Source organism: Halichoerus grypus, chromosome 8 (assembly GCF_964656455.1).
Source record: "Halichoerus grypus chromosome 8, mHalGry1.hap1.1, whole genome shotgun sequence".
NCBI classification, from domain to species: domain Eukaryota; kingdom Metazoa; phylum Chordata; class Mammalia; order Carnivora; family Phocidae; genus Halichoerus; species Halichoerus grypus.
The window spans coordinates 5,438,607-5,465,220 of NC_135719.1; the positions used below are offsets into that span (position 1 = coordinate 5,438,607).

At 64.5% G+C, this 26,614-nt stretch overlaps 2 protein-coding genes across 4 annotated transcripts; both read left to right on the forward strand.

Annotated features, from left to right (window-relative positions):
• Positions 1-4,441: 4,441 nt before the first annotated feature.
• FURIN (furin, paired basic amino acid cleaving enzyme) lies at positions 4,442-15,945 on the forward strand. Its single transcript, XM_036095657.2, has 16 exons — positions 4,442-4,698; positions 8,211-8,544; positions 8,945-9,043; positions 9,149-9,244; positions 9,592-9,720; positions 9,831-9,907; positions 10,179-10,267; positions 10,776-10,948; positions 11,366-11,578; positions 12,013-12,113; positions 12,196-12,299; positions 12,388-12,505; positions 12,599-12,778; positions 13,200-13,324; positions 13,442-13,552; positions 13,755-15,945. The coding sequence occupies exons 2-16, from the start codon at positions 8,371-8,373 to the stop codon at positions 14,342-14,344; spliced, it is 2,379 nt and encodes a 792-aa protein (XP_035951550.1). The 5' UTR covers positions 4,442-4,698; positions 8,211-8,370; the 3' UTR covers positions 14,345-15,945.
• An 845-nt stretch (positions 15,946-16,790) lies between these two features.
• FES (FES proto-oncogene, tyrosine kinase) lies at positions 16,791-26,614 on the forward strand. Of its 3 annotated transcripts, none has more exons than XM_036095655.2 (19): positions 16,791-16,948; positions 17,441-17,656; positions 17,857-18,030; positions 19,340-19,436; positions 19,566-19,749; positions 21,070-21,207; positions 21,282-21,401; positions 21,496-21,618; positions 22,063-22,249; positions 22,371-22,454; positions 23,027-23,236; positions 23,556-23,678; positions 24,085-24,138; positions 24,605-24,723; positions 24,990-25,084; positions 25,166-25,289; positions 25,502-25,659; positions 25,756-25,878; positions 26,275-26,614. In XM_036095655.2, the coding sequence occupies exons 2-19, from the start codon at positions 17,450-17,452 to the stop codon at positions 26,415-26,417; spliced, it is 2,463 nt and encodes an 820-aa protein (XP_035951548.1). In that variant the 5' UTR covers positions 16,791-16,948; positions 17,441-17,449; the 3' UTR covers positions 26,418-26,614. The 3 variants fall into 3 exon arrangements, with proteins under 3 accessions (XP_035951548.1, XP_035951549.1, XP_077934982.1); XM_036095656.2 differs by having other exon boundaries at positions 19,566-19,740; XM_078078856.1 differs by lacking the exon at positions 24,085-24,138.

The window sequence follows — 26,614 nt, forward strand, 5'->3', positions numbered from 1 at the left end:
CACTCTAAACTGCGCGTGTTTAAAGGGTACAACTTGATCCATTTTGACGTCTGTACACACCCATGAAACCCTCCGCACAATCCAGCTAATGAAGTCTGCCCCGTCACTCTTGAAAGTTTCCTCCGGCCCCTCCTGGCCCCTGCTCCCCAAGCAGCTACCAGTCTGCTTTCTAAACACATATTTACGGCAAAGCTGTCTCCCCGACCCTAGGAAACAGTGTGATCACCGTGGTTGTTCTTACCTGGATTCGGCGTTATCGCGAATGTTACCGAAGAGATGCCGTAGAAACACCTAGGACTGTTTGCCCTGGACACTAAATGGCCCCATTGTTGTGCTGCTATGACAGGCGGTTTGGGGCCTGGCAGTTTTCCCCCTTGTTGCCAACTGTCTCCGCACGTAGACAACTCCTGCTGTCTCGCACCCGGGCTCACCAGCCGCCTCCAGCACCATTCGCCTTCCTCACTCTGGACCAGTGGCTCTCTGCTGGGGGAGACTCTGCGCCCCCCACCCCGGGGGACATTAGGCAACGTCTGGGGGATGTTTTTTTGGTTGTCACGATGGGGCGGTGGTGCTCCTGGCACCTAGTGTTTAGAGACCAGGGATAGTGCTAAACATCCTACGATACACAGGACAGTCCCCACAAAAAAAGAATGATCCGGTGGCCCAAGTGGTCAATAGTGCTGACGTTGAGAAACCCCATTCTGGATGATGACACACTGATTGGAAAACTCAACAAGAAGTCATGAAAATGGACTGAGGGAGAAGGAAGGGCAGGGGTCTGTTGGAGCTGCAAGGGCACGGCAGGGTGCAGATTTTCAGGGACACTGGTGTCCTCACAGGCACCTCCTTCCAACCCTAGCAGAGGTGGTCGCTGGCTTCCCAAGGACAAGCTCTAAGGGACGCGGCACTGAGGCACCGGGACCCCGCATGCAGCAGGTGCTCAATGAATGTCAGCCAGGCTAGACTGCACCCAACGCACCTGTCAGGTGCCCAGCTGTGGGTAACACTGGCGGGGCACTGAGGGCGAGGAAGAAGACACGAAGTGGGCAGAGAGAAGCCATTAAGCCGGTAATGACCTGGGGACGTGGCAGACCCACCCCAATAACTAGGAAAATGAGGAGAGCTGGCCGTGCTGGGTTCAGATGTCAGCACTTCTGGCTCCTCCCCCCACCCACAGACACCCTGGTGGCCTGTCATATAAAGGAGGTTTTCCCAAAGTGGTTTAGCCAGAACTGGAGAGGCCCTGCCCCGTGACCAGATAGGAGGAGCCTGGCTGTCGCCCCCGGCGGGCGGCGGAGGCGCTCGGGATGGACCCCAGGTGTTCAGGCGCTAGCTGGTGAAGTATGGGCGTGCTTTACTCAATTTTGCATGACTTCAAGGTTTAATTATTTTATTAGAAAAGTTACTGTAGACATTCCTGAAAATGCAGCTAAGCAAAAAGGAAGAAAACAAAAAAAGCTCTCAAAATACCACCCTTTCAGAGAAAGTACCAGTTATTTTGTCAGGGGCCCTAACATGCACGCACGAATGGGTCTGATTAAAACCAGGTGTGGGTGCTGCTGTGGAGGGCTCTGAGGTGCCCGAGAGCGGGGAGGAGATTTGGGGAGAAGAGGACCCCCCCCCCGGGAGCACTCAGGGGACATGGGAGTGTCTGGGTGAACGTAGCCACAGGACGGTGGTTGCCCTCAGGAGCCTTGCAGATTCGCCCCACTTTGAAGATAAAGAGCGGCCTGGCTGGCTGGATCCTTCCTCCCAGAGCCTTGCTGGGAAGGTGGGAACCCCCTTCACAGCCCCTTCGTCTGTCGGGCCTTACGCGGCGGGCCCTGCTTCCCCCACCCCCACCCCCCCAAGGCTTCCTACTCCAGGCTTCTGTCATGTGGTCCCACCATCTTATCAACTGCTGTGTAAAACTGATAAACGGATCCAGAGACCCTTGGGCTCTTAAGGCCCTAAGGCAGTGTGTGTGTGTGTGGGGGGGGGGGGGGGTGACACCTGGGCTTCAGGGGCCGCTTAGCTCCCTTAGGCGTTAAGGCCTCAGGTAAATGTTTGGGCATGATCCAAAGAACAATACATGCCCCCAGGACTTGTTTCGGGGGAGATAAAGGAAGAAGTTGGCTAACGATCACCAGCTGTGGCAAGGTGGGATTCTCTCCGGAGGGGCCTCGTCTCAAGGAGAGTGGCTTCCAAATTCATTTTAGCAAAGAGGACTGTTGCAAAATACGATTGTATGTGAAACTCCCAAACTGGAGAGGGACGAAGGTAAAGATGCTCTGGGCAAAGTAAGGACAGGTGCTCACTTGCTCAGTCCTCGCCCCCCTCCTCCCCTCAAGTGATGCACCGCTGAGCAACACAGCTGAAAAGAGTTCCACCTCCTGCCCAAGGCGGGATTGGAGAGGCAGGCCCTGCCGGGGTGGCAGCCCTCTGAGACAGGGCCAGCCCCTCCTCCTCCTGAGACCCGCCGCAGCGCCCCTGGGGCCAGCCTCCGGGATGGGTGGGGCACCTCCAGGCGGCCAGGATTGCTCTCTCTCTGCGGTGACCTTTCTTGCAAGGCCAGAGGACAAGTGGGAAGGGCACTAGGGAACTCCGAGCCTAGGTGGGGCTAGCCCAGTCCAAATTTCCTCTCAATGGGGTTCTCTAGCTCATAGACTAGGGAAGAACCATGACTCACTTCCTGCCTCAGTCTGACTGCACAAGCATTGTTCTCCCAAATGCTGCTCTGCCGCTGGTGGGACTACCCCAGGGTGGCCCCAGGAGTCTCAGCTCCTTGGGAGGGAAGTTCCCACCCCGAGCGGGAGCGAACCCAGACTTAGCCCCCAGCCCGACTTTCGGAACCCCACACTGCAACCCGAGTTTCCAGTTTCCGCGGCATCTGAAAGGGTTCCCAGTGGTACCTCATGGCATTCGTTGAGGATCCTCCCCGCTTTACTGAGGAGTAAATGGAGGCTCTCAGAAGGAAGTAACTTGTCCAAGGGGGCGGGGTATGCAACAGTGCCCCGGGAATCTGGACCCGGGCTTGCCAGTTGACTTGCCACCCAGTGACCTTAGGGATATTACTTGACCTCTCTGGGCCTCAGTTTCCTCTTCTGTAAAATGTAGACATAAATGCTACATGAAAGGTGCCAAAGGAAAATGTATTGTACCCACCTGGTGGGGTTTGTGGGGAGAGAGAAGTCAGTTAACGCATGGAAAAGAGCCGAGAATAGCACCTGGCCTATAGAGAGCACTGGGCAGCGTTCGGTTTTGTCATTACCCCCTGTGTTGAGGACACCATAGGATAATACTGTCCTGCCAGGTAACCTCACAGGGAGCAGGAAGGGATGGGCAGAGACTGCTCCATGACCTTGGAATAACCCAGCCTGGGGAGCTCTTGGCCACATTTCCCCTCTTTTCTTTCTTAGCTCAAGCAGTGGCGGCCTCAGCCAAGTAGCACAGACGTTTTCTAGGGCAGGGACCCAGGGAGGGAGAGGAGCCCGTTGGTATATTGCAAGTAGCTTGGATTCGGGCTCTGCCAGGGCCCGGATCTCGCCCAGGCTCTGAGGCCTGCTAGTTGGGGGACCTCGGGCAAATTATTTAACTTTGTGCTCCTCAGTTTCCTTATCTGTAAAATGGGATTAATAATGTCGGCCCAGAGGGATTATGTGGATTAAATAATGTACTTAAGAAGGAGGTAATGTAAAGTGACTGTCCCAGTGCCTCGCCCGCGGTTGGTGTTTTTTTAAAAAAAAAAAAAAAAAGTAAAAGGCGTGGGCTGCTGGTTCAGCTTCTCCACCTGTCTATATAGACGCAAACAGTCGTGACTCCCCTAACAGTAGGCCTGGGAAGGTGCGCCTCGCCTCGCTGAAGTCTGACCTCAGGGGGAGCTACCCCAGGTCGGTCACCCCGGGACACTCAACTGGGTCATGCCCAAATTCCTGGCTCAGGAATGGGGCAGTCGTGGGGGGTTGGGGACGAGAGGGCCGGCTCCCCCACAGTCCAGCCGACACTGAGCTCCGAGTGCCTCCTTGAGCCCTTGTGTGCCCAAGCCGAGGGTTCCGAGTTCGGGTCTCCACCGCCGCCTGCCCCGGGAGCTTGGGGCGCGCAGAGCGGGGGGCGGGGGCGCGGGCAGCGGGGCCGTGGGGGGGGGGTGTGGGGACGCGCCGGGCGGCCGCCTGGGCTTTGGGATCTCCGGCCCCACTTTCTACCTGCCCCTACCGGGCGCCGGAGGCAGCGGGCGCCCCAGAAGGCCGCAGGGCCTGGGCTCGGGGCCCGGCGCTCTGGGTGCGCGCGGCTCCGGCTCCGAACGCCGGCCGGGGCGCAGGCGGCATGGGCGGCGGGGCGGCGGCGGGGCGGCGGGGCGGCGGCGGCGGGCCGGGAGCGCGGAGGTGGCGCCGCGAGGGGGAGGGGCGCGGCGGCGGAGGAGGAGGAGCCCGGGCCGCCGCCGCCGCTGACAGCGACGGGAGTAAACAAGCAGCGTCGCCGGGGCCCGGCCGCTGCCCCCGCCCGCGCTGGAGCCCGAGCCCAGGCCGAGCCCTGCCCCTGGTCGCGGGCCGCGCCGAGGACCGCCCGCCGCGCCTCCCCGCCTCCGCGCGGTGACGCTGCTGCTGGGCGCGGGGACGGCGCCGAGCCCAGGCCCCCGCCGCCGGGCTCTCCGCTCGGCCGAGGGGCGCCCGAGCCGCCGCGGCGCTCGCCTGGAAAAGTTACCCGCCCGGGCTCCCTCGGGTAAGCGGGAGGGCGCGGGGCCCGGGGAGAGCCGGCCGGACTGGGCCGCTGTGCCCCGGGAGCGGGCCCCGGCGCCCCGGCGGGGGAGGGTCGGGGCCGTCCCGACCCGGGCCCCCCAGGCCCCGGCCGCTGCGCCCGGCGTTCGGAACTGGCCCGGGGGCCGGCCGGAGGGTGGAGCCGCGGGGGGCAGGAAGGGCGCCCTGCAGCCCACCTGAGCGCGCCGGGCCCGCCTCGGCCCCCGGCCCCCTGCCCGTGCCGGTACTTTTCCGCTTGGGGCCGGGGCGAGCCCTCTGACCTCAGGAAGCGTCTGCGGGGGCCCCCGCTGGGGGCGGGATGGGGAGAGAATTCCAGAGGCGCCGGGTGCTCCCGCCTCCCCGCCGGCCGCCGGGGGCCGCCGCCGGCTCGCCCACTCCGCGGCCGGGGAGGGGAGGGACGGCTGGTCGCCGGGCGGAGGGGATCATTCCCCGGCCCGGCCTCGCCCCCGGCCGCACACCTGGGCGACGGAGCCGCAGGTGCGGGCTCTGCGGGCTCCGGGAGGCTGGCTCAGGTGGGTGCTGGGGCTGCCTCCCGCCGAGGCCTGGCGCAGGCCCCTGCTGCCCCCGTGGGGTGGCTGGGCTGCGGGGCTGCCTGCTCGCCAGACAGGTCTGACAGCAGTCACTTGTCTGGGCTGTACCTGCTCCCCGCGTGGCCCGGGGAGGGGGTGCAGACCCTCTGCCGCGAGAGGGTGTCGGAATTCTATTTTGGACTCGGGAAGCGTGAGGGGAACCCGGGTGATGTGGCCTAGTGAGGGCTGGGCAGCTGCTGGCCAGGTGTGGAGGGAGCACAGGGGACTGGCCAAGCTTGACGCGTCTCGACCAGAGCAACCCAAATTTTACTGTTTCCTATATGGGGCTTTCACGTGAGATTTGATTTTTTTTTTTTTTTAAAAAAGGATTATGTGGCTTTAAAGAAAAGTTTGAAAATCTCATATCTAGCAGTTTTTACCACCAAGGAAACTGAGGCCCAGAGAGAGGAAGTAACTTGTTTGAGATCACACAGCAAATGAGTAGTTGAGCATAGACTGGAAATCAGAATTTCAGGGGAGCCTCTCAGTTCCCGTAACAGGACCTGGCTTGGTGTCTCTGCTAGAAAGAGGGACTGGATCCTGTACACACCAGACCCTCAGTGCCTGGGAAACAGCGTCCGGACCTGGGGGTAGGTTCAGTTTGAGGCCTCAGAGCGGTGTCCGAGGTTCCTGGGACCTCTGGAGAAAGGGCTTTGCCTAAGAACACAGCCAGGAAGAGCACTCCCAGCACTCTGTGGCCACAGCCCAGAGCTCAGTCCCATGTGAGGGGGCATCGCAGGAGGCTAGAAATACAGCCAGCCTGGGGGGGGGGGGGTGTTTAAGCTGAACTGGGACTCAGAGGGTGAGTCAGAGTCTGGGATGGGGGTGGGGAGAAGCCCATTCATTCATTGTTCTCAGAGCCTGCTCTTTTGGGAGGGAGGGAGGTGGGGAAATCTTCCCTCCCTCCAGGATGCTGAGGTGGGGCTGGGGGGGTGGTCTTCGGGGCTCTGTGGAAGCCATATCCACAGCTCACCATGGCTAGGGATGCTGGGCAGAGGGAGGCAGGCCCTTTCTTGGGGGATAGTTGGGTTGTGCCGGAAGCCTGCTTGCTTTTTGGGTGCTGCAGGGTAATTAACTAGTTGGTTAATCACCTTTAAGGCGAAGCAGCTGCAGCTCCATTCACAATGTGCTGGAACCCAGGCTAGACCCAGATGAGCCCGTCTTGATTTGGGGGCTTTGGCGGGGCTCACAGCACTGTGGTCCGGGGCAGCTTTACTTGCCATCTGGACCCAAGAGGGGGCTATTGCAGTGGGCAGAAGAGCAGAAGAGGCCTTGTTCCTACGTGGCTCTGCCCTCAGGGCCCCACATCCTCTGTTAAATGAGGGGCGTGGGGTCTCTTCACACCCTAGGGCCTATGTTTGGCCACCCAGCCATTGCTAAGACTGGCTTTCTGGAACTTGGATGCCCAAGGCATCATGGGCCTGTCCTGGAGCCCCGTGGACTCTGCCCCATCCAGGGTGAGGAGGAGCCGTATTGTGGATGCCTCCTGCCATCAGCTGTCAGGTTATTTTGGTGTAAACTGAAAATACCCTGGGAATTGTGTGTTGAGTCCCTCCCAGGCTGCAGGGTGGGACTGCAGTAGGAGCGGCCAGCAAGGCTGGTTGTGGCTGAGGGTAGCCCCTGGAGGGGCAAGGTTTCCCAGGGGCGAACCCGCCTGCCCAGCTCCCCACGGCCTGGGTGAGCTGGGGAGCTTCATTTCAGCCGTCTGGCAGAGTGGCCTCCTTTGGGGCTGGGAGTGGTGGGGGCATCCGGGGCCCTGTGGGCAGGCCCTCTGCTCAGTGAGCTTGGCACTGAGGCAGGATACCTCCAACAGCCCCACTGGGGCCTCCCCCAGCTTCTCCCCACCCCAGGGGCTTGGCTTCTGGCTAGTCAGGGGCCCTCTGTGGGGACAGTTATGTGGCCCCGAGCAGAGAGGTCCCGCTGTCTGTTTGCTGAAGGAGGAAAAACAACACGCAGACTATTGATTCAGCCTCACCTTGGTGCTCCTGGCTCAGCAGCCAGTGTTTGCCCTGGCTGCCTGGGCTCGGATTACGCAAGGCTGGTGGGCGTGGAGTGCAAGGGGGCTGCCGGGGGCCTCTGCGCCCAGGACCTGCGCAGGGCAGGGCTGGGTGGCCCCAGTGTTCCCCAGGAAACAGCCTCAAAAGAGTCTGGGCCCCTGACTTTGCTGACGGACACTGGTCTGGGGTCTGCCCGTGGAGGGAGGTGAAGCCACTGGGATCCCCTGTGCTCAGCCCCCGAAGCCCCATCCCTCCTAAGGTCACCCGCTGTTTCTTCCCAGAGGGCTGTGGGTCTTCGTGCAGGTAATTCCCTGTGGCTAGGTCTGCTTTGCTGAACCAGGAACCCCTGGTGAGCTGGGTAGACACCACCCATTAAAAAACTTTGAAAAGCCAACATTTTATAAAATATACCTAGGTAATTTGGAAAATATACAGTGGCACAAAGAAGAAAATAACAGTTATTCATAATCGTCACCATCTTGAGAGAATCGTTGGTTAACGTTTTAGCATGTGTCCTTCCAGATTTTGTTTTGTGGTTATATATAAATACACACTTATAAATAGTTCTTTAAAAACAAAATGGGGTCATGTATACATACTGCTTTATAACCCATCTCTTTTTCACTTTGATTGCGGTGAACATTTATTCTGTTGTTGTTTCTGATTTTGGATGACTCAAGCCTGATACTCTTCATCCCACTTCCGTATTCTTGTGTGGAGAGAGGCTTGGGAGGTGTGTGTGTGTGTGGGGGGGGGGGTCCATCTGGCTGGCTGGCTGACCTTGGAGGGGCTGGATTCTCACCCGTCTCCCCCGGGGGCCCTTTTCAGGCCTAGATTGAGCCATGGGGGTGGCTTTTGCACATGGCGGGGGGACTGACTGTCTACCCTTCTTCCTCCCTTGTTCCCCTCAGAGCCGGCGGCCCTCCTCCCCTCCCAGCCCTGCCCTGCTCGGCCCCATGCCCCCGCCAGTCAGCCCCGGGCCACAGGCAGTGAGCAGGCACGCGGGAGCCGAGGCCCTGTGACCAGGCCAAGGAGACGGGGGCTCCGGGGTCCCGGCCACCGGCCCCCCCCATGGAGCTGAGGCCCTGGTTGCTATGGGTGGTAGCGGCAGGAGCCTTGGTCCTGCTGGCAGCCGACGCCCGTGCCCAGAAGGTCTACACCAACACGTGGGCCGTGCACGTTCCCGGAGGCCCGGCCGTGGCTGACAGCCTGGCGCGCAAGCACGGCTTCCTCAACTTGGGCCAGGTAGGTGCGCCGACTGCCGGCTGGCCTAGGCGCGGGTCATGGCCAGGGGTGGGCTCAGCGAGGGCAGGGGTTCGGGCACCGGGACCGGGACTGTGGGCTTATCTTCTCAGGGCCATCTGGGTAGGAGGCATGTTCTGGGTGGCTCTAGGGGGATGGGAGCCGTGGCTGGTCCCGCCCTTGGGCTTCCAACAGAGGTTGTTCAGGGGAGCAGACTCTGCCCGGGAGGGTGCGTCCCTCTCCGTCCCCTGCACCCCCTGGCCGGGGCCTGGGCAGGGAGCAGATGCCCCACCACCCCCTGGCGTCGTGCGCCTCCCCTTGCAGCCGGCTGTCCACCCCCGTCCGCTGCCTCCCGGGGACTGCCAGATGGAAAGCCCAGCCCAGGCTCCCTGCTCTGTTGCAGATCTTCGGGGACTATTACCACTTCTGGCATCGAGCGGTGACAAAGCGGTCCCTGTCGCCTCACCGCCTGCGACACAGCCGGCTGCAGAGGGAGCCTCAAGTGAGTGCGGCCCCAGCCCCTCCGGCTGCCACCCTTCCCTTGCCGCTCTCTGGAGCCGCTTGAGCCCCCCCGCCCCGCCCACACCGGCCCCCTTCACTCCTGCAGGTGCAGTGGCTGGAGCAGCAGGTGGTAAAGCGAAGGACCAAACGAGATGTGTACCAGGAGCCCACGGACCCCAAGTTTCCCCAGCAGTGGTACCTGGTACGTTGCCGCCTCGGGTCGTGGGTACTCCTCCCCGGCGGCACCCATCTGGCCACTGAGGGCTCCCGCGGGACGCTGAGGCTGATGTGCAGGCCTCCCCTCCTTCTTCTTCTTTCTCTCTGCCCAGCACTCCCTCCCCGCCCCTTCCCGCGAAGCCTGGGGGCTGCCCTTCCAGAGTTCTGGGCACTCCCACGGAGCCCAGGCAGCCAGGGATGGTGTTGCGGGCGCGGGGGCAGGTGGAGAAAGAGGTTTCAGGGGTGGTGAAGGGATTCTTCAGGGTACCCCTGACCTCACACGGCCAACCACATCTCGTAAGTGCTGGGGTGATGGGGCGGGTGTCTCTGCAGTCCGGCGTCACCCAGCGGGACCTGAACGTGAAGGAGGCCTGGGCTCAGGGCTACACGGGGCACGGCATTGTGGTCTCCATTCTGGACGATGGCATCGAGAAGAACCACCCAGACTTGGCAGGCAATTATGTGAGGAGGTGGGGGAGGGAGGCAGCCGTCCCCGGTGAGGGGTGTCTCAGGGCGGTCCTGTTCTGCTGGTGTGCTCAGACTGTTCCTGACGATGGCCATGTCCTCTCCAGGATCCCGGCGCCAGCTTCGACGTCAACGACCAGGACCCTGACCCCCAGCCTCGGTACACACAGATGAATGACAACAGGTAAGCGACGGCAGGGCCCCGGCCCCTGCCTGCCTTCTCCTCCCTTCCACTGAGGAAGCAGGGTCGAGCCCGGGCTAAGACCCATTCCCCCAGTGGGCTGACGTTTCCGTGGTCTTGCTGCAGTTCTGGTCAGAGCAGGGGTGGCCACAGAGCGGAGAGCGTGGGAGGGGACAGAGGTCGTGGCAGGAGGGGCGTGCCGGCCCGTCCCGCCCCTCAGGCTGCGCCCGCCGTGCTCTGTCCGCCGCTAACGCTGTGCTCTTGGCCCCGGCAGGCATGGCACACGGTGCGCGGGCGAGGTGGCCGCCGTGGCCAACAACGGTGTCTGCGGTGTGGGCGTGGCCTACAACGCCCGCATCGGAGGTGGGTGTGGGCCTTGGCCACCCTGTCCGTGGGGAGGGCCCTGCGGGTGGGATTCTCTCCCATCCGGCCAGTGCCTGTCACTTGCCCACCGTGGATCCGTGGATCCGTTTGGCCACGTGGCTGTTCCTTAGAGGCTTCTCGACAGCTCAGAACTGAGCCCCCTGTGCTGCGGGGCAGGGCAGGGCTTCTTAGCAGGAGCCTCCCTGAATCCCCACCAGCCCCACTGCGTCCTTACAGGGCAGGCCTTGATCGCCACACTCCCTAGGGAACCCAGAGGCTCCTTCTAAGCCAGGCTCTGTGGTTGAGGGCAGGGTGTGTTCTCTTTTTCCCTTCGGGCTCTTGGCCTGGAGAGGCAGAGAGGCCCGGGGGCTAGGGGCTCAGGGCTTCCCAGCACCGGCCTCTGCCTTCCCCTGCGCATCCTCCGGGTGCAGGGCTGGGTGTGCTTTGGGGGTGCCCCTGGCGGCTAGACCCACGCAGCATCCCTCTCCTCACCCCCCTCCGCGGCCAGGGGTGCGCATGCTGGACGGCGAGGTGACGGACGCGGTGGAGGCTCGCTCACTGGGCCTGAACCCCAACCACATCCACATCTACAGCGCTAGCTGGGGCCCCGAGGACGACGGCAAGACCGTGGATGGACCCGCCCGCCTCGCCGAGGAGGCCTTCTTCCGGGGGGTTAGCCAGGTGCGGTGGGGGTCCCTGCGCAGCCCCGCGGGCCAGGCCGGGCGCTGTCTGCTCCCTAGTTTTTTTCCCCATGTTTTTCTGTTCCTGTTCGTTTATTCTCATGTTACACCTTAGTTTATACAAGGCTTATTTATTAAAATGCTAATGGACCAGACAGATAGCAAAAGAGAAAAATAAGTGGAAATCACCCATCGTTCCAGCCCCCGCAGTCACCGGTCTGGGCAGTTCGGTGGCAGCCCGGGTCTGTTGTTCGGCGCAGACAGACAGACTTGCACAAGCGCCCGACCCAGCAGGGGTCTCACGGGCTGCGGAGCAGGGCGGCGTGTGCGGACGAGGGGCCCTGTCCCCCGGCAGCACCCTCCCGCCAGGCCCCCCCAGGCCCCGTCTGCGAGTGACCCCAGCCCGCTCTGTCCGCAGGGCCGCGGGGGGCTGGGCTCCATCTTCGTGTGGGCCTCGGGGAACGGGGGCCGGGAGCACGACAGCTGCAACTGTGACGGCTACACGAACAGCATCTACACGCTGTCCATCAGCAGCGCCACGCAGCTCGGCAACGTGCCCTGGTACAGCGAGGCATGCTCGTCCACACTGGCCACCACGTACAGCAGCGGCAACCAGAACGAGAAGCAGATCGTGAGTCCTGCCCGGGGGGGGGGAGGTGGGGGCTGCCTGCTGGCTCTGCTCAGGGCCCCCTTCCCGGACCACGTGTGGCTGGGGGATCGGTGGCTCAGTCGTCGTGGGACGGGAGCCGGGGCGCTCTGAGACTGGGAATGGGGCCACGGGGCTGTGCGAAGCCCCTGAGAAGCGTAGACTCTCTGAAGATGCGCACGGCTCTGAACGGTCTCCAGCCTGGAGCTCAGCCCCTCGTGCCTTGGGAAACAGGCCCCGGGAGGGCCAGGCGTTAGCCTGTTCACAGCTAGTGAGCGAGGCAGCAGCTGGGCCTGAGGTGTCCTGGCCCCGGCTCCCCTGCCATCCGTTGGTGCTCTGGGCCTGTGGGCAGGGGGCGGGCAGGTAGCCCCTCTAGTCCCTGCACTCATCACGGGCCCAACGCACCGTCCTCCCGGCAGGTGACCACAGACTTGCGGCAGAAGTGCACCGAGTCTCACACGGGCACCTCGGCCTCGGCCCCCTTGGCAGCCGGCATCATCGCTCTCACCCTGGAAGCCAAGTAAGCAACCTCGCCCCCCCCAGTGCCCCCTGCAGGGCAGCCCTCGGCCTGAGCCCCGGGCCTCACTCTCCGCCCTTTGCAGTAAGAACCTCACCTGGCGGGACATGCAGCACCTGGTGGTACAGACCTCAAAGCCCGCCCACCTCAATGCTAACGATTGGGCCACCAACGGTGTGGGCCGGAAAGGTGAGGACAGGGTGGCCCAGTGCGCAGGCTGGGGGCGGGTAGGGGGCCCTCTGCCTCCCAGATGACCCTGCCTCCCCTGCCCCCGCAGTGAGCCATTCATACGGCTACGGGCTGTTGGACGCGGGTGCTATGGTGACCCTGGCCCAGAACTGGACGATGGTGCCCCCCCAGCGGAAATGCATCATTGACATCCTCACCGAACCCAAGTGAGGCCTGGCCCGGGGCTGGTGCCGGGGCGGGGGGGGGCCGGGGTGTTGGGGGGGGGTCAGGCCGGCACACTGTCCCTGCTGTCTGCACAGGGACATCGGGAAGCGGCTGGAGGTGCGGAAGACGGTGACCGCCTGCCTGGGGGAGCCCAGCCACATCACACGGCTAGAGCACGCGCAGGCCCGCCTCACCCTGTCCTACAATCGCCGTGGCGACCTGGCCATCCACCTGGTCAGCCCCATGGGCACCCGCTCCACCTTGCTGGCCGCCAGGTGCCTGCCCTCTCCCCTGCCCAGCTTGTCCCGTTCCTCACACTCGCACACGTTCACCCTCCTGGACTTGTCACAGGGTCTTAGTGGCCACCACGTTCTTCTCGGTGCGGGTGCTATTGGCACTTGAGGAGGGATGGTTCTGTCCTAAGGGACTGTCCCGCATCGAAGGAATCCCTGGCTTCTAGTCGTTACATGCCAGTAGTGCGCCTTCCCGTGTGTAGCAAGCACCTTGCACGTTTCCACCAACCTTCTGGTGGAGAACAGCTGGCCTACTGGCAAACAACAGCTACAGGCATTTCCGGCCCAGTGGGGTTGGCGCTGCACTGGGGGAGGGTGTGTGCTCCACGTGTTGGGGCCCTGGTGTCCCCTGGCTGGGGTCTCCCGGAGGCCTCCAACAGCCATGGGCACCCTTCTCCCGCAGGCCGCACGACTACTCCGCAGATGGGTTTAACGACTGGGCCTTCATGACAACCCATTCCTGGGATGAGGACCCCTCTGGCGAGTGGGTCCTGGAGATTGAAAACACCAGCGAAGCCAACAACTACGGTACTGGGGATGTTTGAGGACTGAGGGGGCAGCAGAGACGGGAGCCGGCGGGCCCTGGGATTCCAGGAGCGGTGCTAGTGCTCCCTAACTCTTGCCTCCTCCCCCACCCCGGGATAGGGACACTGACCAAGTTCACCCTCGTGCTGTATGGCACGGCCCCCGAGGGGTCGCACCCGCCTCCCGAGAGCAGCGGCTGCAAGACCCTCACGACCAGCCAGGCCTGTGTGGGTCAGTAGTGGTTGCTGCTGGGGTCTGGGGGCCTGGGGTTTGGGGGGGTGGGTGCGCCCAGAGGGGACCTGTGCTGAAGCCCAGGGCTAGGAGGAAAGGGGGTTTGAAGAGACCTCGGGGCGGCCGCGGTTACGGGGCTGGAGGCCGCTGGGGGCCGCCACGCCTCCTGAGCTGACGCGCACCTCCTCCCCCACGCCGGCAGTCTGCGAGGAAGGCTTCTCCCTGCTCCAGAAGAGCTGTGTGCAGCGCTGCCCGCCGGGCTTCACCCCCCAAGTCCTCGATACTCACTACAGCACGGACAACGACGTGGAGATCATCCGGGCCAGCGTCTGCGCCCCCTGCCACAGCTCGTGCGCCACCTGCCAGGGGCTGGCCCCCACAGACTGCCTCAGCTGCCCCAGCCACGCCTCCCTGGACCCCGTGGAGCAGACGTGCTCCCGGCAGAGCCAGAGCAGCCGCGAGTCGCCCCAGCAGCGGCCGCCGCCGCCGCCCGCCGAGGTGGACACGGAGCCCCGGCCGCGCGCAGGGCTGCCGCCCTCACACCTGCCCGAGGTGGTGGCCGGCCTCAGCTGCGCCTTCATCGTGCTGGTCTTCGTCACTGTCTTCCTGGTCCTGCAGCTGCGCTCCGGCTTCAGCTTCCGGGGGGTGAAGGTGTACACCATGGACCGCGGCCTCATCTCCTACAAGGGGCTGCCCCCCGAAGCCTGGCAGGAAGAGTGCCCATCCGACTCAGAAGAGGACGAGGGCCGGGGCGAGAGGACCGCCTTTATCAAAGACCAGAGCGCCCTTTGACGAGCGCCTACTGCCTGCCCCTTCAAGCCCATCCCCTCCTTGGGCACTTTTTAATTCACCAAAGTATTTTTTTATCTTGGGACTGGGTTTGGACCCCAGCTGGGAGGCAAGAGGGGCAGAGACTGCTTCCCACCCCACCTTCGGGCCACTTGGCTGCCTGAGGTGGGGCCCCAGGACCAGCTGGGGAGCCGGGGAGGGCCTCACCCCCACCTCCAGCACCCCTTCCGTGTGGAGAAAGGAGTGGAACCTTTAGGGCAGCTTTCCAAGGTCCAGGCCCCAGCCGGGGTTTTCTGCGGAGTGAAGAGGGTCAGCCCTTCTCTTTGGGGATTCCTGACCCGGGCTGCAGCTCTCTCCCTACCCTGTTCCCTCTAAAGCAATAACGGTCCCCATCCAGGCAGCAGGGAGGCTGGCCTAGGGGGTATTTGAAGGAGGAGGCCACCTCTCCAAGGGCTTTTGTATCCCCGACCTTGTCTCCCACGTCTGGTGAGCCTCTTGAGGAAGTGGCGATTAAAGGAAGGGACCAAGGCCAGGCAGGTGCTTTAGGGTGGGCACGTGAGCACACGCGCGTGGGTGTCCCCTTCCCCACCTCCACCACCGCTGGCTGCCCGCCGAGCCCCGTGCTGGTGTCCTGACCACCCTACCTTTTCGGGCCCCCTCCCCTCCCCTCCCCTCCCCTCCCCTCCCTTCCCGCCAGGGCCCAAGTCCCTGTTTTCTGAGCCCGGGGCTGCCTGGGCTGTTGGCACTCACAGTCCCGGAGCCCCTGGGTGGGTGGTGGGGAGGGACGGTGGCCCAGCCGGCCTCTCCCGCCTCCCACCCGATGCTGCTTTCCCCTGTGGGGATCTCAGGGGCTGTTTGAGGATATATTTTCACTTTGTGATTATTTCACTTTAGATGCTGATTTTGGGTTTTTTTGGTTTTTTTGTTTTTTTTGTATTTGTAATGGGGGTAGCAGCTGGACCACCCACCTTCCCACACCCACTGTCCATTCTGCTGTTCCCCCGGCTACGCTGGCCCTGAGGTGCGGGGGGCTGCAGCATGTTGCTGAGGAGTGAGGAAGAGTTGAGCCCCAAGTCCTGAAGAGGCAGGCGGGCAAGCCAGGTGGGCCCTAGGAAAGGGGATCGTGGTGGGAGGGGCAGGCTGTCATCCGTGTTTCAGATGGGGCTCATCGTGCCAAGGGCTCATGGGTCACTGGTTCTCCAAGTGCCAGGGGCGGGCAGGTGGTGGCACTGAGCCCCCTCCAACACTGTGCCCTTGTGGAGAAAGCACTGACCTGTTCTGCCCCCTTAAGTCCCCCTCTTCTGACGTGCCTTTCGCACCCCTCCCATTAGGACAATCAGTCCCCTCCCATCTGGGAGCCCTCTTTTCTTTCTCTCCCCTAGCCCTTCCTGGCACCCAGCCACCTGCCCAGGGGTGTCCCCTCCTCTCCCATCCCCCCACCCTTGTGGCCAGCCTGGCTGATTTTGTAAGATACTGGGTTGCTGCCCAGTGATTTTTTTTTTCTTGTAATTTAAACAGGCCCAGCATTGTTGGTTCTATTTAATGGACACGAGATAATGTTAGAGGTTTTAAAGTGATTAAACGTGCAGACTATGCAAACCAGGCCTGGTCTCCAGTGTGGTGATGTCGTTCTTCCTAGGACCCTGGGACTGCATCCGGGATGGGGGCGGGGATTGGGGCCAGTTCATGTCCTGCTTGCCTCTAGGTGGGCCCAAGTCAGGGCTCCAAAGGCCGTCTCCCACGGAGTTCTAGGGCCTCCCTGGGGGAGCAGTGGGCTGTGGAAGGAGGCAGCAGCTGGGGACAAGCCCCAGGCTGTGGGACAGGGGAGCTCCAAGAGTAGGACAAGCAGAGGGCTTGCACCCCCACAGGCCTGGTCTCCAGCAGGGTGGTGTTCCCCCCCTCCCCTGCTCAGGATCTCCCTTGGCTGTAGGGCTGAGGTCTATGGTGGAGCCGGACTGAACCAAGACAGATGGTTTTTGCTGGCCCGTGTCCCGTCAGGAAACTCCGTACCTGTCCACTCCCCCATCCCAGCCAGCACCCCCTCCCCTGGCTTCCCTTGGGACAGGAAGCCCCTGCCTCGGGTAGGGGAGTGGTGGCCGGTTCCCCGGGACCTGCGCCCGAGAAGGAGGCCTCTCCTCGGCGATATTTACTTGGAAATTTTATTCAAACGTTGGCTGGCGCCTGAGCTCTCCTAGGGGAATCCGATGGGGTGGGGAGGCCTGGAGCAGGCTTCCCCCTTCCCCTTCTGGGCCGCCCGGGCCGGGCGCCAGGCCCCCACCGCGCGGCGGCCGCTTCCCCGCGCTCCCGGGCGCTGCCCAGGCCTTGGGGGCGCCGGCAGGCGGCTCTCCGCGCGGCCATTCTTCCCCGGCCCCCTCCTCCCTTCCGTTTCCGCGGCCGCGCGGCGCGCTGGGCAGGGGGGCCGGCAGGCGTCGGGGGCGCCGGCCCTCCCGCCCGCCCCTTCCCCTCGCCGGGCCCGCCCCGGCCGGCCAACTGAAACCGCGGCAGGAGGAAGCCGAATCAGGAACTGGCCAGGGTCGCCCGGGCCGCAGTCGGGCCGGAGTCGTCCCCGAGGCGTCCTCGGCAGCCCCGGAGCAGCTGCCCGCGCGGGTAACTCCTGCCCCGAGGCCCAGGCGGCGCGGGCGGGCGCGCGCGCGCGGGGGTGGAGGGGCGCGCGGGGGGGTGGGGGCGGGGGGGCAGCGGCGGCCAGGGGTGCCGAGAGGGGGACACTCCCCCCCGCCCCCCACGGTGGGGTGCGCGTGGCAGGGCAGGAGCCCGGCTCAGGCTGTGGCTGCCTGAAGCCCGGCGGAGGGTCCCGGGCACGCCGAGCCCCTGGCAAGGGAAGGGTGCCCGGTGGGAGGGCCTGGGGAGGGAGGGGTCCCCTGGCGCCAGGCCTTGGCCCGAGACACGGGAAGCAATGAGGGCCCGTCCCAGGCCAAGTTGCCCGTTTTGGACCTCGGGCTGCATTTCAGCAGGACAGGACCCCACCTCCTGTCTGTCTGCAGCTCCTCTTCGCCCCACAGCCCCCAGCCTCCCCGGCTGGCCCCTCCGTCTCCGGCCGCTGCCTTACCCAGGGCTGGCCTGCCCTGTCTCTGTCCCCAGGACGGCACCATGGGCTTCTCCTCGGAGCTGTGCAGCCCCCAGGGCCACGGGGCAGTGCAGCAGATGCAAGAGGCCGAGCTGCGGCTGCTGGAGGGCATGAGGAAGTGGATGGCCCAGCGCGTCAAGAGCGACCGGGAGTATGCGGGGCTGCTGCATCACATGTCCCTACAGGACGGTGGGGGCCGGGGCATGAGCCCCAGTAGCCCCATCAGCCAGGTGGGCCTCCTCATCCCCTTCCTGCCTTCGACTGAGGAATTCCTCTGGGTGACGGTTCTGTCCGTCCGCCCGCCCCCTTCCTTTCCCGGAGCCCACTGGGCAGGGCTGGGCAGGGCTGGGCAGGGTTGGGGAGTCGGCAGGCCCGGGCTGGGGAGCCATTGTGCCCCCACTCCCTGTCTCGCCCGTCCTGCGTCGCACAGTCCTGGGCAGAGCTCACCAGCCAGACGGAGGGCCTGAGCCGGTTGCTGAGGCAGCACGCGGAGGACCTGAACTCAGGGCCCCTGAGCAAGCTGGGCCTGCTGATCCGGGAGCGGCAGCAGCTGCGCAAGACCTACAGCGAGCAGTGGCAGCAGCTGCAGCAGGAGCTCACCAAGGTGGGTCGGGGGCCCTGGGCTCCCCCTGGCCCCTGCTGCCCAAAGGCTGACCCTAAGGGGCTGCTTTTGCACAAGAGCCCCTGGATTCACTGGGGGAAGTGCAAGTCCCTGACCGCAGGCCTGCCCTAGCTTCCGTCCCGCCTCCCTGCCCTTGGGCCCCCGTGGCAAGGCCTCTCCGTGCATGCTCTGCGCCCTGACCGTGCGCCCCAGTAAAGCGCGGGGAGTAAAGGGGAGCGATCCAGCCGGCGGCTGCAGGGCGCGCAGGATCAGTGACCCCCTCCCGCCCGGCGCCGGCGGGCTCTGGGGCCTGGGGGAGGAGTGGCTCCTCGAACGGCAGCGGTGTGGCCCCCTGACACAGAGGTGTGAAGTCGGCCCGCCTGCGTCTGAGCCCCGCCCTGCTGCTCCGTCTAGAGGCCGGGCGGTCGGAGCTGTTGGGCTGAGCCTGCCCGGTGCAGTGTGCCGGTCTGCACCCCCCCGCACCACACCCCTCCACCTGCGCCACCCCAGCCTTCCCACGGACCCACAGCGGCCCCTGGTGGCCACTGGCCACCCGCCGGCGCTCTCCCCAGAAGCGCATCTAATTCCGGGTCGGCCTGCTTTTATGGGGTACTTCTCCTGGAACCCAGCCATGCCCGTTTCTTCGTTTCCTGTTACCTGGGGCTGTTACAGAGCTAGAGCGGCAGAGCTGAGTGATTTCAGCAGAGACCGTATGAGCCTAAAGTGTTTACCATCCGGCCCTTCAAGAGAAAGGTTCATCTCGTCTTTCCATTAAGTTGTTATACAGACGGGGAAACTAAGGTTTAGAAGACAGGGACGGAACTTACCCCAAGGATCCCAGTGCATACACAGGGGAACTGGGATAAGAACTTTGCTGTTGACCATCCATTGTTCCTGCCACCCAGAACGTAATTTGCAGGACTTGCTGCAAAGTGATAATGCAGGGCCTGTTGTCAAAAAATTATGAAAGAGTTTCAAGATGTCATCAACAGAGCGTTAAACCAAGCCCAGGCCATACGTGCCCGCAGCTGGGGCCTCCCTGCCACCAGATACCACTCTAGGTCAAGGAGGGCCAGGTGTGGCCTGCCCGGCCCCCCTCTCTGCCTCGCCCAGGGGCCTGTCCTCAAGCCAGCTCCTCTGACCTAACTTCAGCAGAAGTTGGGCCCCAGAGGCGTCCGGGGCCTTCCCGGAGGACAGACTTAGATGCGAGGCCTGCCAAGACCGTGGGCCGCGTGCAGGGCTTCGCCTCGGGCGGAACTCTCCTGTGCCCCGGGGACCCGCTAGCCCACGCCGGCCCCTCCTCTCTCCCCAGACGCACAGCCAGGACATCGAGAAACTGAAGAGCCAGTACCGGGTCCTGGCGCGGGACAGCGCCCAGGCCAGGCGCAAGTACCAGGAGGCCAGCAAAGGTGCGCGGCTTCCCTTCCTGGGAGAGAAGGAATCCCGAGCCGGTCCTGCCCTGTGCACCGGTGCCCACGGGGTGGGGCCCGCCCGGGGCCTCTGAGCCGTCCCCCACCAGCCCTGTCCTCCCCCGGCAGACAAGGACCGTGACAAGGCCAAGGACAAGTACGTGCGCAGCCTGTGGAAGCTCTTCGCTCACCACAACCGCTACGTGCTGGGCGTGCGGGCCGCGCAGCTCCATCACCAGCACCACCACCAGCTCATGCTGCCCGGCCTGCTCCAGTCGCTGCAGGACCTGCACCAGGACATGGCGTGCGTCCTGTAAGCCCGCGGCCGCGGCCCGCCCCCCAGCGCCCCGCGGCCCTGCCGCCAGGCCCGGGCAACCTAGTCCCTGAGCGGGCGAGCGGGAAAGGCCGCGTAGTCACGGGGGAGCGGGCCCTGGGCCGGGGCGTGGAGCCCGTCAGCGTCTGTCCGGGCCACGCTATTCCAGAATTCCTGCTGCAGGGTTTTCTTCTTGTATGGAGCACCAGTGTGGGCTCTGGGGTACAGTAGGGACAGCGGAGACGACAGCGCCTGTCCTCTAGGGTTATTCGTGGTATCGGAGAGAGATGAGAGCAGCTACGATGGGTAGCATGTGAGAAAAATCAGACAAGGAAAGGCGATGGGGAGGCAGGGGCGCAGGGCGGGCAGGGAGAGGGACAGCTCTCAGTAGAGTGCTCTGGGAAGGCCTCAGAGGTACCAGAGCAAATGGGGGGGCGGTGTTCGGAGAAAGACCATTCCAGAAAGAGGGAAGAGCAGGTGCGCAGGCCCCGGGGTGGGAGAGCGGAGGGTGCCTGGAATCCAGGAGCAGCGGGACGGCGGGGAGGGCGGAGCGGGAGCGAGGCCGCTCGGGTCCAGGGCTTGGGGCGCTGCTGGTGATGGAGGGGCCGGCAGGCCGCTGTGAGGACTCGGGCGCCGCTGTGTTGAGAAGACACTCCAGGGGGCCGGGCCAGGGCGGCTGCGGGAGCGCGGACCGCTGGGCCAGTGGTGGTTCCTGGGCGCGCTCCCACGGTGGAGCTGGGGCCGCTTCTCTACGGACCGGAAGTGAGGTGTGAGGTGGAGCCAGGGACGATGGAGCTCCTGCTAACTTACGTGGACAGGAAGGAGAGAGACGGGTTCAGGAGACAGGCGTTGACGTTTCAACTCACGGAGTTAGGGTGTCTAAGGGACGTCCGGGGGGACGCTGGCGTATGTGCGTGGCCGCGTGAGGCTGCAGCTCGGGGAGGGCCTGGGACTGGACACGTAGGTGTAGGGCCAGCAGCACATGGGAGCCCAGAGCCCCCGCCGTGGGGCTGGCTGCCCGGGACAGGTGCACCCATGCTCCCATTCACCGAGCCGTCCGCGCACACCACACGCTCTGCACACCAGCTCTCACCGGGTCCTTGTCACCATGCCCAGCATCCCCGTCATACGCACCAGGAAGCAGAGATAAGGGAGACATTGAGTAACTTGCCTGTGGTCATTTGGCTGGTAAATGATGAGGGGAAGAGGAAGGGTCAACCCCCCGGGGCGGACTCCTCCAAACCCAGCGTCAGGGGCCCCGTGCTGCCCAGCCCGGCCCAGCCCGAGGCCCCACTGACCAGGGCTCCTGTCCGGGGGCAGGAAGGAGATCCTGCAGGAGTACCTGGAGATTAGCAGCCTGGTGCAGGACGAGGTGGTGGCTATTCACCTGGAGATGACTGCCGCTGTCGCCCGCATCCAGCCCGAGACCGAGTACCAAGGCTTCCTGCGACAGTATGGGTAAGCCCCTCCTTGATCCTGCCGGGCACCAGGGCTTCTGGCCTGTTCGCTGACGGGGCACCGTCCCCCTGAAGGTCCGCACCCGACATCCCGCCCTGTGTCACCTTCGACGAGTCACTGCTTGAGGAGGGCGAACTGCTGGAGCCAGGGGAGCTGCAGCTGAACGAGCTGACCGTGGAGAGCGTGCAGCACACGTGCGTGCTGGCTGGGCGCTGGGCCGGGGCGGCCGGGGGCGCGGCCGTGCGTCTGCGGGGCACGGCTCGGACACCGCTCTTCCTCCGGGCACAGGCTGACCTCGGTGACAGACGAACTGGCTGTGGCCACCGAGACGGTGCTTAGCCGGCAGGAGGCGGTCACTCAGCTGCAGCATGATCTCCGGAACGAGGAGCAGAACACCCATCCCCGGGAGCGGTGAGCGGGTTCGCCCACAGCAGCCTCCTGGCCTGCCCCCCCCCCCTCGCCCGCTGGCCCGCCAGCTGTGGGCTGAGCCCCTGTCCCTGCCCCGCCCCCCCGCCCAGCCCTGCCTGCAGGGTGCAGCTGCTGGCCGCCAGCTGTGGGCTGAGCCCCTCTCCCCGCCCCCCCCCCCCCCCCGCCCAGCCCCGCCTGCAGGGTGCAGCTGCTGACCGCCAGCTGTGGGCTGAGCCCCTCTCCCCGCGCCCCCCCTCGCCCGCTGGCCTGCCAGCTGTGGGCTGAGCCCCTCTCCCCGCGCCCCCCCTCGTCCGCTGGCCCGCCAGCTGTGGGCTGAGCCCCTCTCCGCGGCGCCCCCCCAGCCCCGCTTGCAGGGTGCAGCTGCTGGCCGCCAGCTGTGGGCTGAGCCCCTCTCCCCGCCCCCCCCCCCGCCTGCCCCGCCTGCAGGGTGCAGCTGCTGGCCAAGAAGCAGGTGCTACAAGAGGCGCTGCAGGGGCTGCGGGTCGCTCTGTGCAGCCAGGCCAAGCTGCAGGCCCAGCAGGAGCTGCTGCGCGCCAAGCTGGAGCAGCTGGGCCCTGGGGAGCCCCCACCCGTGCTGCTCCTGCAGGACGACCGCCACTCCACATCGTCCTCGGTGAGCTGCCCGCCACTGCCCGCCGCCACCAGCCTCGCCTGCCCGCCCGGGGCGCGCTCCTCATTTTTGCCCTCCCCCTCCCCAAGCCTGGCCACCCGCTGACGTCTGTCCCTGGCCTCAGGAGCAGGAGCGAGAAGGGGGAAGGACACCCACCCTGGAGATCCTTAAGAGCCACATCTCGGGAATCTTCCGCCCCAAGTTCTCGGTGAGTGGAGCCCAGCCTGGGCCTGCATCTCTGCCCTTCTCTAAGCAGGGGGTCAGGCCAGGGGTCTCCGACACGTACCCGCTAAGCCCCTCCCACCAGGGTGTTTGGGGTTCATCACTGCGTTGCCCTAGAGAGGCGGCTCTGCCCAGAGGGGACCGCTTTTATTGGGGAGTCCCCGTCTTCCCTGGGATTCCAGATTGCGTATGTCCCCAGGTCTTTGCCAGTCAGCCCCTCCTTCCCCTCCACCCCAACGTGTGCTGCAACCTTGTTCCCCCCCCCTTCCCCCCCCCCCCGGCTCCGGAGGGAGGAGTTGGGCCGCGGGGGCCCGGAGGAGAAGGCAGAAGCCCGGTTTGAGATCGGCCAGCCTGGGCTCCCCCTCCCAGCTCTGCCTGGAGCGAGCCCGGCTCAGTCTGGTGCCTGCTCGGGGGCGCTAACGCCACGCAGGTGGTCCGTGAGCACGAGGGGCTTATGTGAGAGAGACCCCCCCAGCTGACCCCGTCTGTCCCGGTGGCCTCCCCTGGCAAACTGGCTGAATGACCCTTCCTCGCTTCCCCCGCCCCTGCGCCCGCCAGCTCCCCCCGCCCCTGCAGCTCGTGCCAGAGGTGCAGAAGCCGCTGCACGAGCAGCTCTGGTACCACGGGGCCGTTCCCCGGGCAGAGGTGGCCGAGCTGCTGACGCACTCCGGGGACTTCCTGGTGCGGGAGAGCCAGGGCAAGCAGGAGTACGTGCTGTCCGCGCTGTGGGACGGCCAGCCCCGGCACTTCATCATCCAGTCGGCGGACGTGAGTGGGGCCTGCCCTCGGGCCTTCCCTGCCTCTCCCCCCGCCCCCCCAGCAGCGGAATGGCCGCGGGAGGGGAGGAAGTTGCTGCGACATCCCACGCTTGCTTGGCGGAGCTGCAAGGGGCCCTGGAGAGCACCCAGTCCGTGCAGCGAGCCAGAGGCACAGTCTTCAGCGCGGTCCTGCCCCGAGGAGGGCTCCAGGCCGTGGCGCGGCCTCAGAGAGCACCTGCCCTGCCCGCTCTGCCTCCCGTCTCTCCTCTCCCAGGGCTCAGGCCCCCCAGCAGAGGAGGCCGTTGACCCTGGGTTCCCCTGCCCCGCAGAACCTGTACCGACTGGAGGGGGACGGCTTTCCCAGCATCCCCTTGCTCATCGACCACCTGCTGCGCTCCCAGCAGCCCCTCACCAAGAAGAGCGGTATTGTCCTGAACAGGGCGGTGCCCAAGGTGAGCTGCGCCCAGCCCCGCGCACGCGCTAAGCCGCGCAGCGTCGGAGCAGGAGGGGATCCCCGGTTCCTGTCTCCGTGCGGCCTGCAGCCTGATTCCTCACGCCTCAGGGGGCCAGCTTCCCTCTAGGTTTGGACTCTCAAGGCCACGCCCGTTCCGTGGGACGCACACACATATGCACATACACGCAGAGCTGATACTCCCTCAGTTAGGGGCCCCCGCCTGGTCCCCAAAGTCATCTAAGTGTGATCCTGATACTGTCCAACCCCCATTTTTCAGACCAGCAAACCGAGGTGCTGAGAAATGAAAAACATAGCATTGGTGGGGGATGTCTGGTCCCCTGCAGGGCCCAGCACCCATTCCCCTCACTGACTTCCGACCCCCCCCCATCCTCTCCCTCCGCCAGGACAAGTGGGTGCTAAACCACGAGGACCTGGTGTTGGGTGAGCAGATTGGGCGGGTGAGTCGAGTGCCCTGCCAGCCCCCTGGCTGCCTGGTTTTCCCTCCCCCACTTCCGCCGGCATCCCCGACGCCCCCTCACGCGACCCAGGCCCTTTCTCCTCAGGTTGCTCTCATGTGCGTGGGGTGATACGCTTTGTTCACATGAGCTATAAAATACCTGCTAAAGAAAAAAGTCACTTTCTTAAGAATCAGAATGGTTTTTCAACCCAAGTGAAAGAGATTTTGGGGTTTTCTGTGTCACTTCTCCCCGTGAATGTGGCAAGTCCGAGGTAACCTTCTCTGCCTATCCCGTGTGCACCCCTTTGGCTCCCCACCCAGGGGGTAAACTCCTGCGGAGCATGGCTGAGCAGTCCGAGCGCGGGGGCAGTGAAGGGTGGGTGGCGACAAGATGAGGACAAATCCCCGGGAGTGAGGAAGAGGACCATGGTCTAGGGACAACTGGTAGGAGCCCGAGACCCTTTCAGGGGAACTTTGGCGAAGTGTTCAGTGGACGTCTGAGGGCCGACAACACTCTGGTGGCGGTGAAGTCTTGTCGAGAGACACTCCCACCTGACCTCAAGGCCAAGTTTCTACAGGAAGCGAGGTGGGTGATAAAGTAACAATCCCACAGTTGCACATACAAAGGGTCCCTCTGTGCGTGGCATGAGGTAAAGTGCTTGACTTAATTCTCACGCCCCCGCCCCCCGCACCGTGCAGGTGGTACCCCCCACTTAGTGCCAAGGGGTAGAGGCTCAGTGACCCACCCAAGGTCACATGTCCAGGTCTGCTGGTCTCAGAGGCCATGCTCTCCTCTTCTGCTGCCTTCTCCCATCCTCCCTCGGTCTCCCTGGGGTTCCCGGGGCTCTCCAGGATCCTGAAGCAGTACAGCCACCCCAACATCGTGCGTCTCATTGGCGTCTGCACCCAGAAGCAGCCCATCTACATCGTCATGGAGCTCGTGCAGGGTGAGCAAGGAAGCTGGTCTGCAGGGGTGGGGAGGAGGCTGCTGCCTAAGGTTCACCCTGGCTTCCCCTGCCCACCCCCAGGGGGCGACTTCCTGACCTTCCTGCGGACTGAGGGCGCCCGCCTGAGGATGAAGACCCTGCTGCAGATGGTGGGGGACGCGGCTGCGGGCATGGAGTACCTGGAGAGCAAGTGCTGTATCCACCGGTGAGTGAGGGGCGCCCACTGCAGCCCCCCCCACCACCTGGCGCACCCCGCCGCTCCCCTCAGGGCAGGCACATGCTGCAGACCTGCTGGTTGCCTGTCCCCATGGACCAGGAGTCCCAGGGGTGGGGGGAGCAGCTTTGTTCATGGCTGTGCCTGGAGCGCCGGCCTGGGCAGGTGCGGCTACCGCATGGACGCTCTCCTGCCCCACCCAGGGACCTGGCTGCTCGGAACTGCCTGGTGACGGAGAAGAACGTCCTGAAGATCAGTGACTTCGGGATGTCCCGGGAGGAAGCCGATGGGATCTATGCAGCCTCAGGGGGCCTCAGACAAGTCCCCGTGAAGTGGACGGCCCCAGAGGCTCTTAACTACGGTACCTGGGCCTTACCCACTCCGGCTGTCCCCAGGCCAGGGCCCTCACTCTGGCCAGCGGACGTGGCCAGCCCACTCACGCCTCTTCTCCCTGCAGGACGCTACTCCTCTGAGAGCGACGTGTGGAGCTTCGGGATCTTGCTCTGGGAGACCTTCAGCCTGGGGGCCTCCCCCTACCCCAACCTCAGCAATCAGCAGACCCGGGAGTTTGTGGAAAAGGGTAAGGCCGAGCCACGCCGCCTTCCCAGGGCTCCGGCCGGGCTCCCCCAGGCCCCTGACCGCCCACGGGCGCAGAGCGAGAGTCCTCCCGTAGCTGCCGCTGAGCGAGCCCCCGTGTGTGCCAGGCCAGCATATCTCATTCACGCTTCACAACAAGGGAGGGAGGGCTTAATACATCCTTTTTAGAGCCGGAACAAGCAGCCTTGCAGAGGTCACCCAGCTGGCACACGGTGGGACCGAGATTCGAGCCTCTGTGTCCTTGGGGCCCTCGAAGAGTGGCGCCCCGAGAACAGTGCCTCTTAATAAGCAGCTCCCATTGCTCCAGGAATGGCCCCGGGGGCTGCCGGGTCCCCCCGCCCGCCCTCACAGCCCGTGTGTGCGGTGCCTGTGCCCACAGGGGGCCGCCTGCCCTGCCCCGAGCTGTGCCCCGACGCCGTGTTCAGGCTCATGGAGCAGTGCTGGGCCTACGAGCCCGGGCAGCGGCCCAGCTTCAGCGCCATCTCCCAGGAGCTGCAGAGCATCCGGAAGCGGCATCGGTGAGGCCGGGCCCCCTTCTCAAGCCAGTGGCCTCTGCAGGCAAGAGTGTACGTCCACGCAGTGTGGCTCACACGGCCGATGGCTCCTCCCCGTCCTGGACCCCGGCCACTGGCGTCCATGCTGCCGGCGGCCATGCGGCTCTGCTCGGCCGGGCCTTCCTCTTCCGGGCGGAAGTAATAAAAACCACTTGTGCCCATTGA

Coding starts and splice junctions, on each gene's coding strand:
- FURIN (XM_036095657.2), top strand. CDS start 8,371: ATGGAGCTGAGGCCCTGGTTGCTATGGGTGGTAGCGGCAGGAGCCTTG. Junction 12,779..13,199: donor TCCACCTTGCTGGCCGCCAG/GTGCCTGCCCTC, acceptor CTTCTCCCGCAG/GCCGCACGACTACTCCGCAG. Junction 13,553..13,754: donor GACCAGCCAGGCCTGTGTGG/GTCAGTAGTGGT, acceptor CCACGCCGGCAG/TCTGCGAGGAAGGCTTCTCC.
- FES (XM_036095655.2), top strand. CDS start 17,450: ATGGGCTTCTCCTCGGAGCTGTGCAGCCCCCAGGGCCACGGGGCAGTG. Junction 17,657..17,856: donor CCAGTAGCCCCATCAGCCAG/GTGGGCCTCCTC, acceptor TGCGTCGCACAG/TCCTGGGCAGAGCTCACCAG. Junction 25,660..25,755: donor CCCAGAGGCTCTTAACTACG/GTACCTGGGCCT, acceptor TTCTCCCTGCAG/GACGCTACTCCTCTGAGAGC.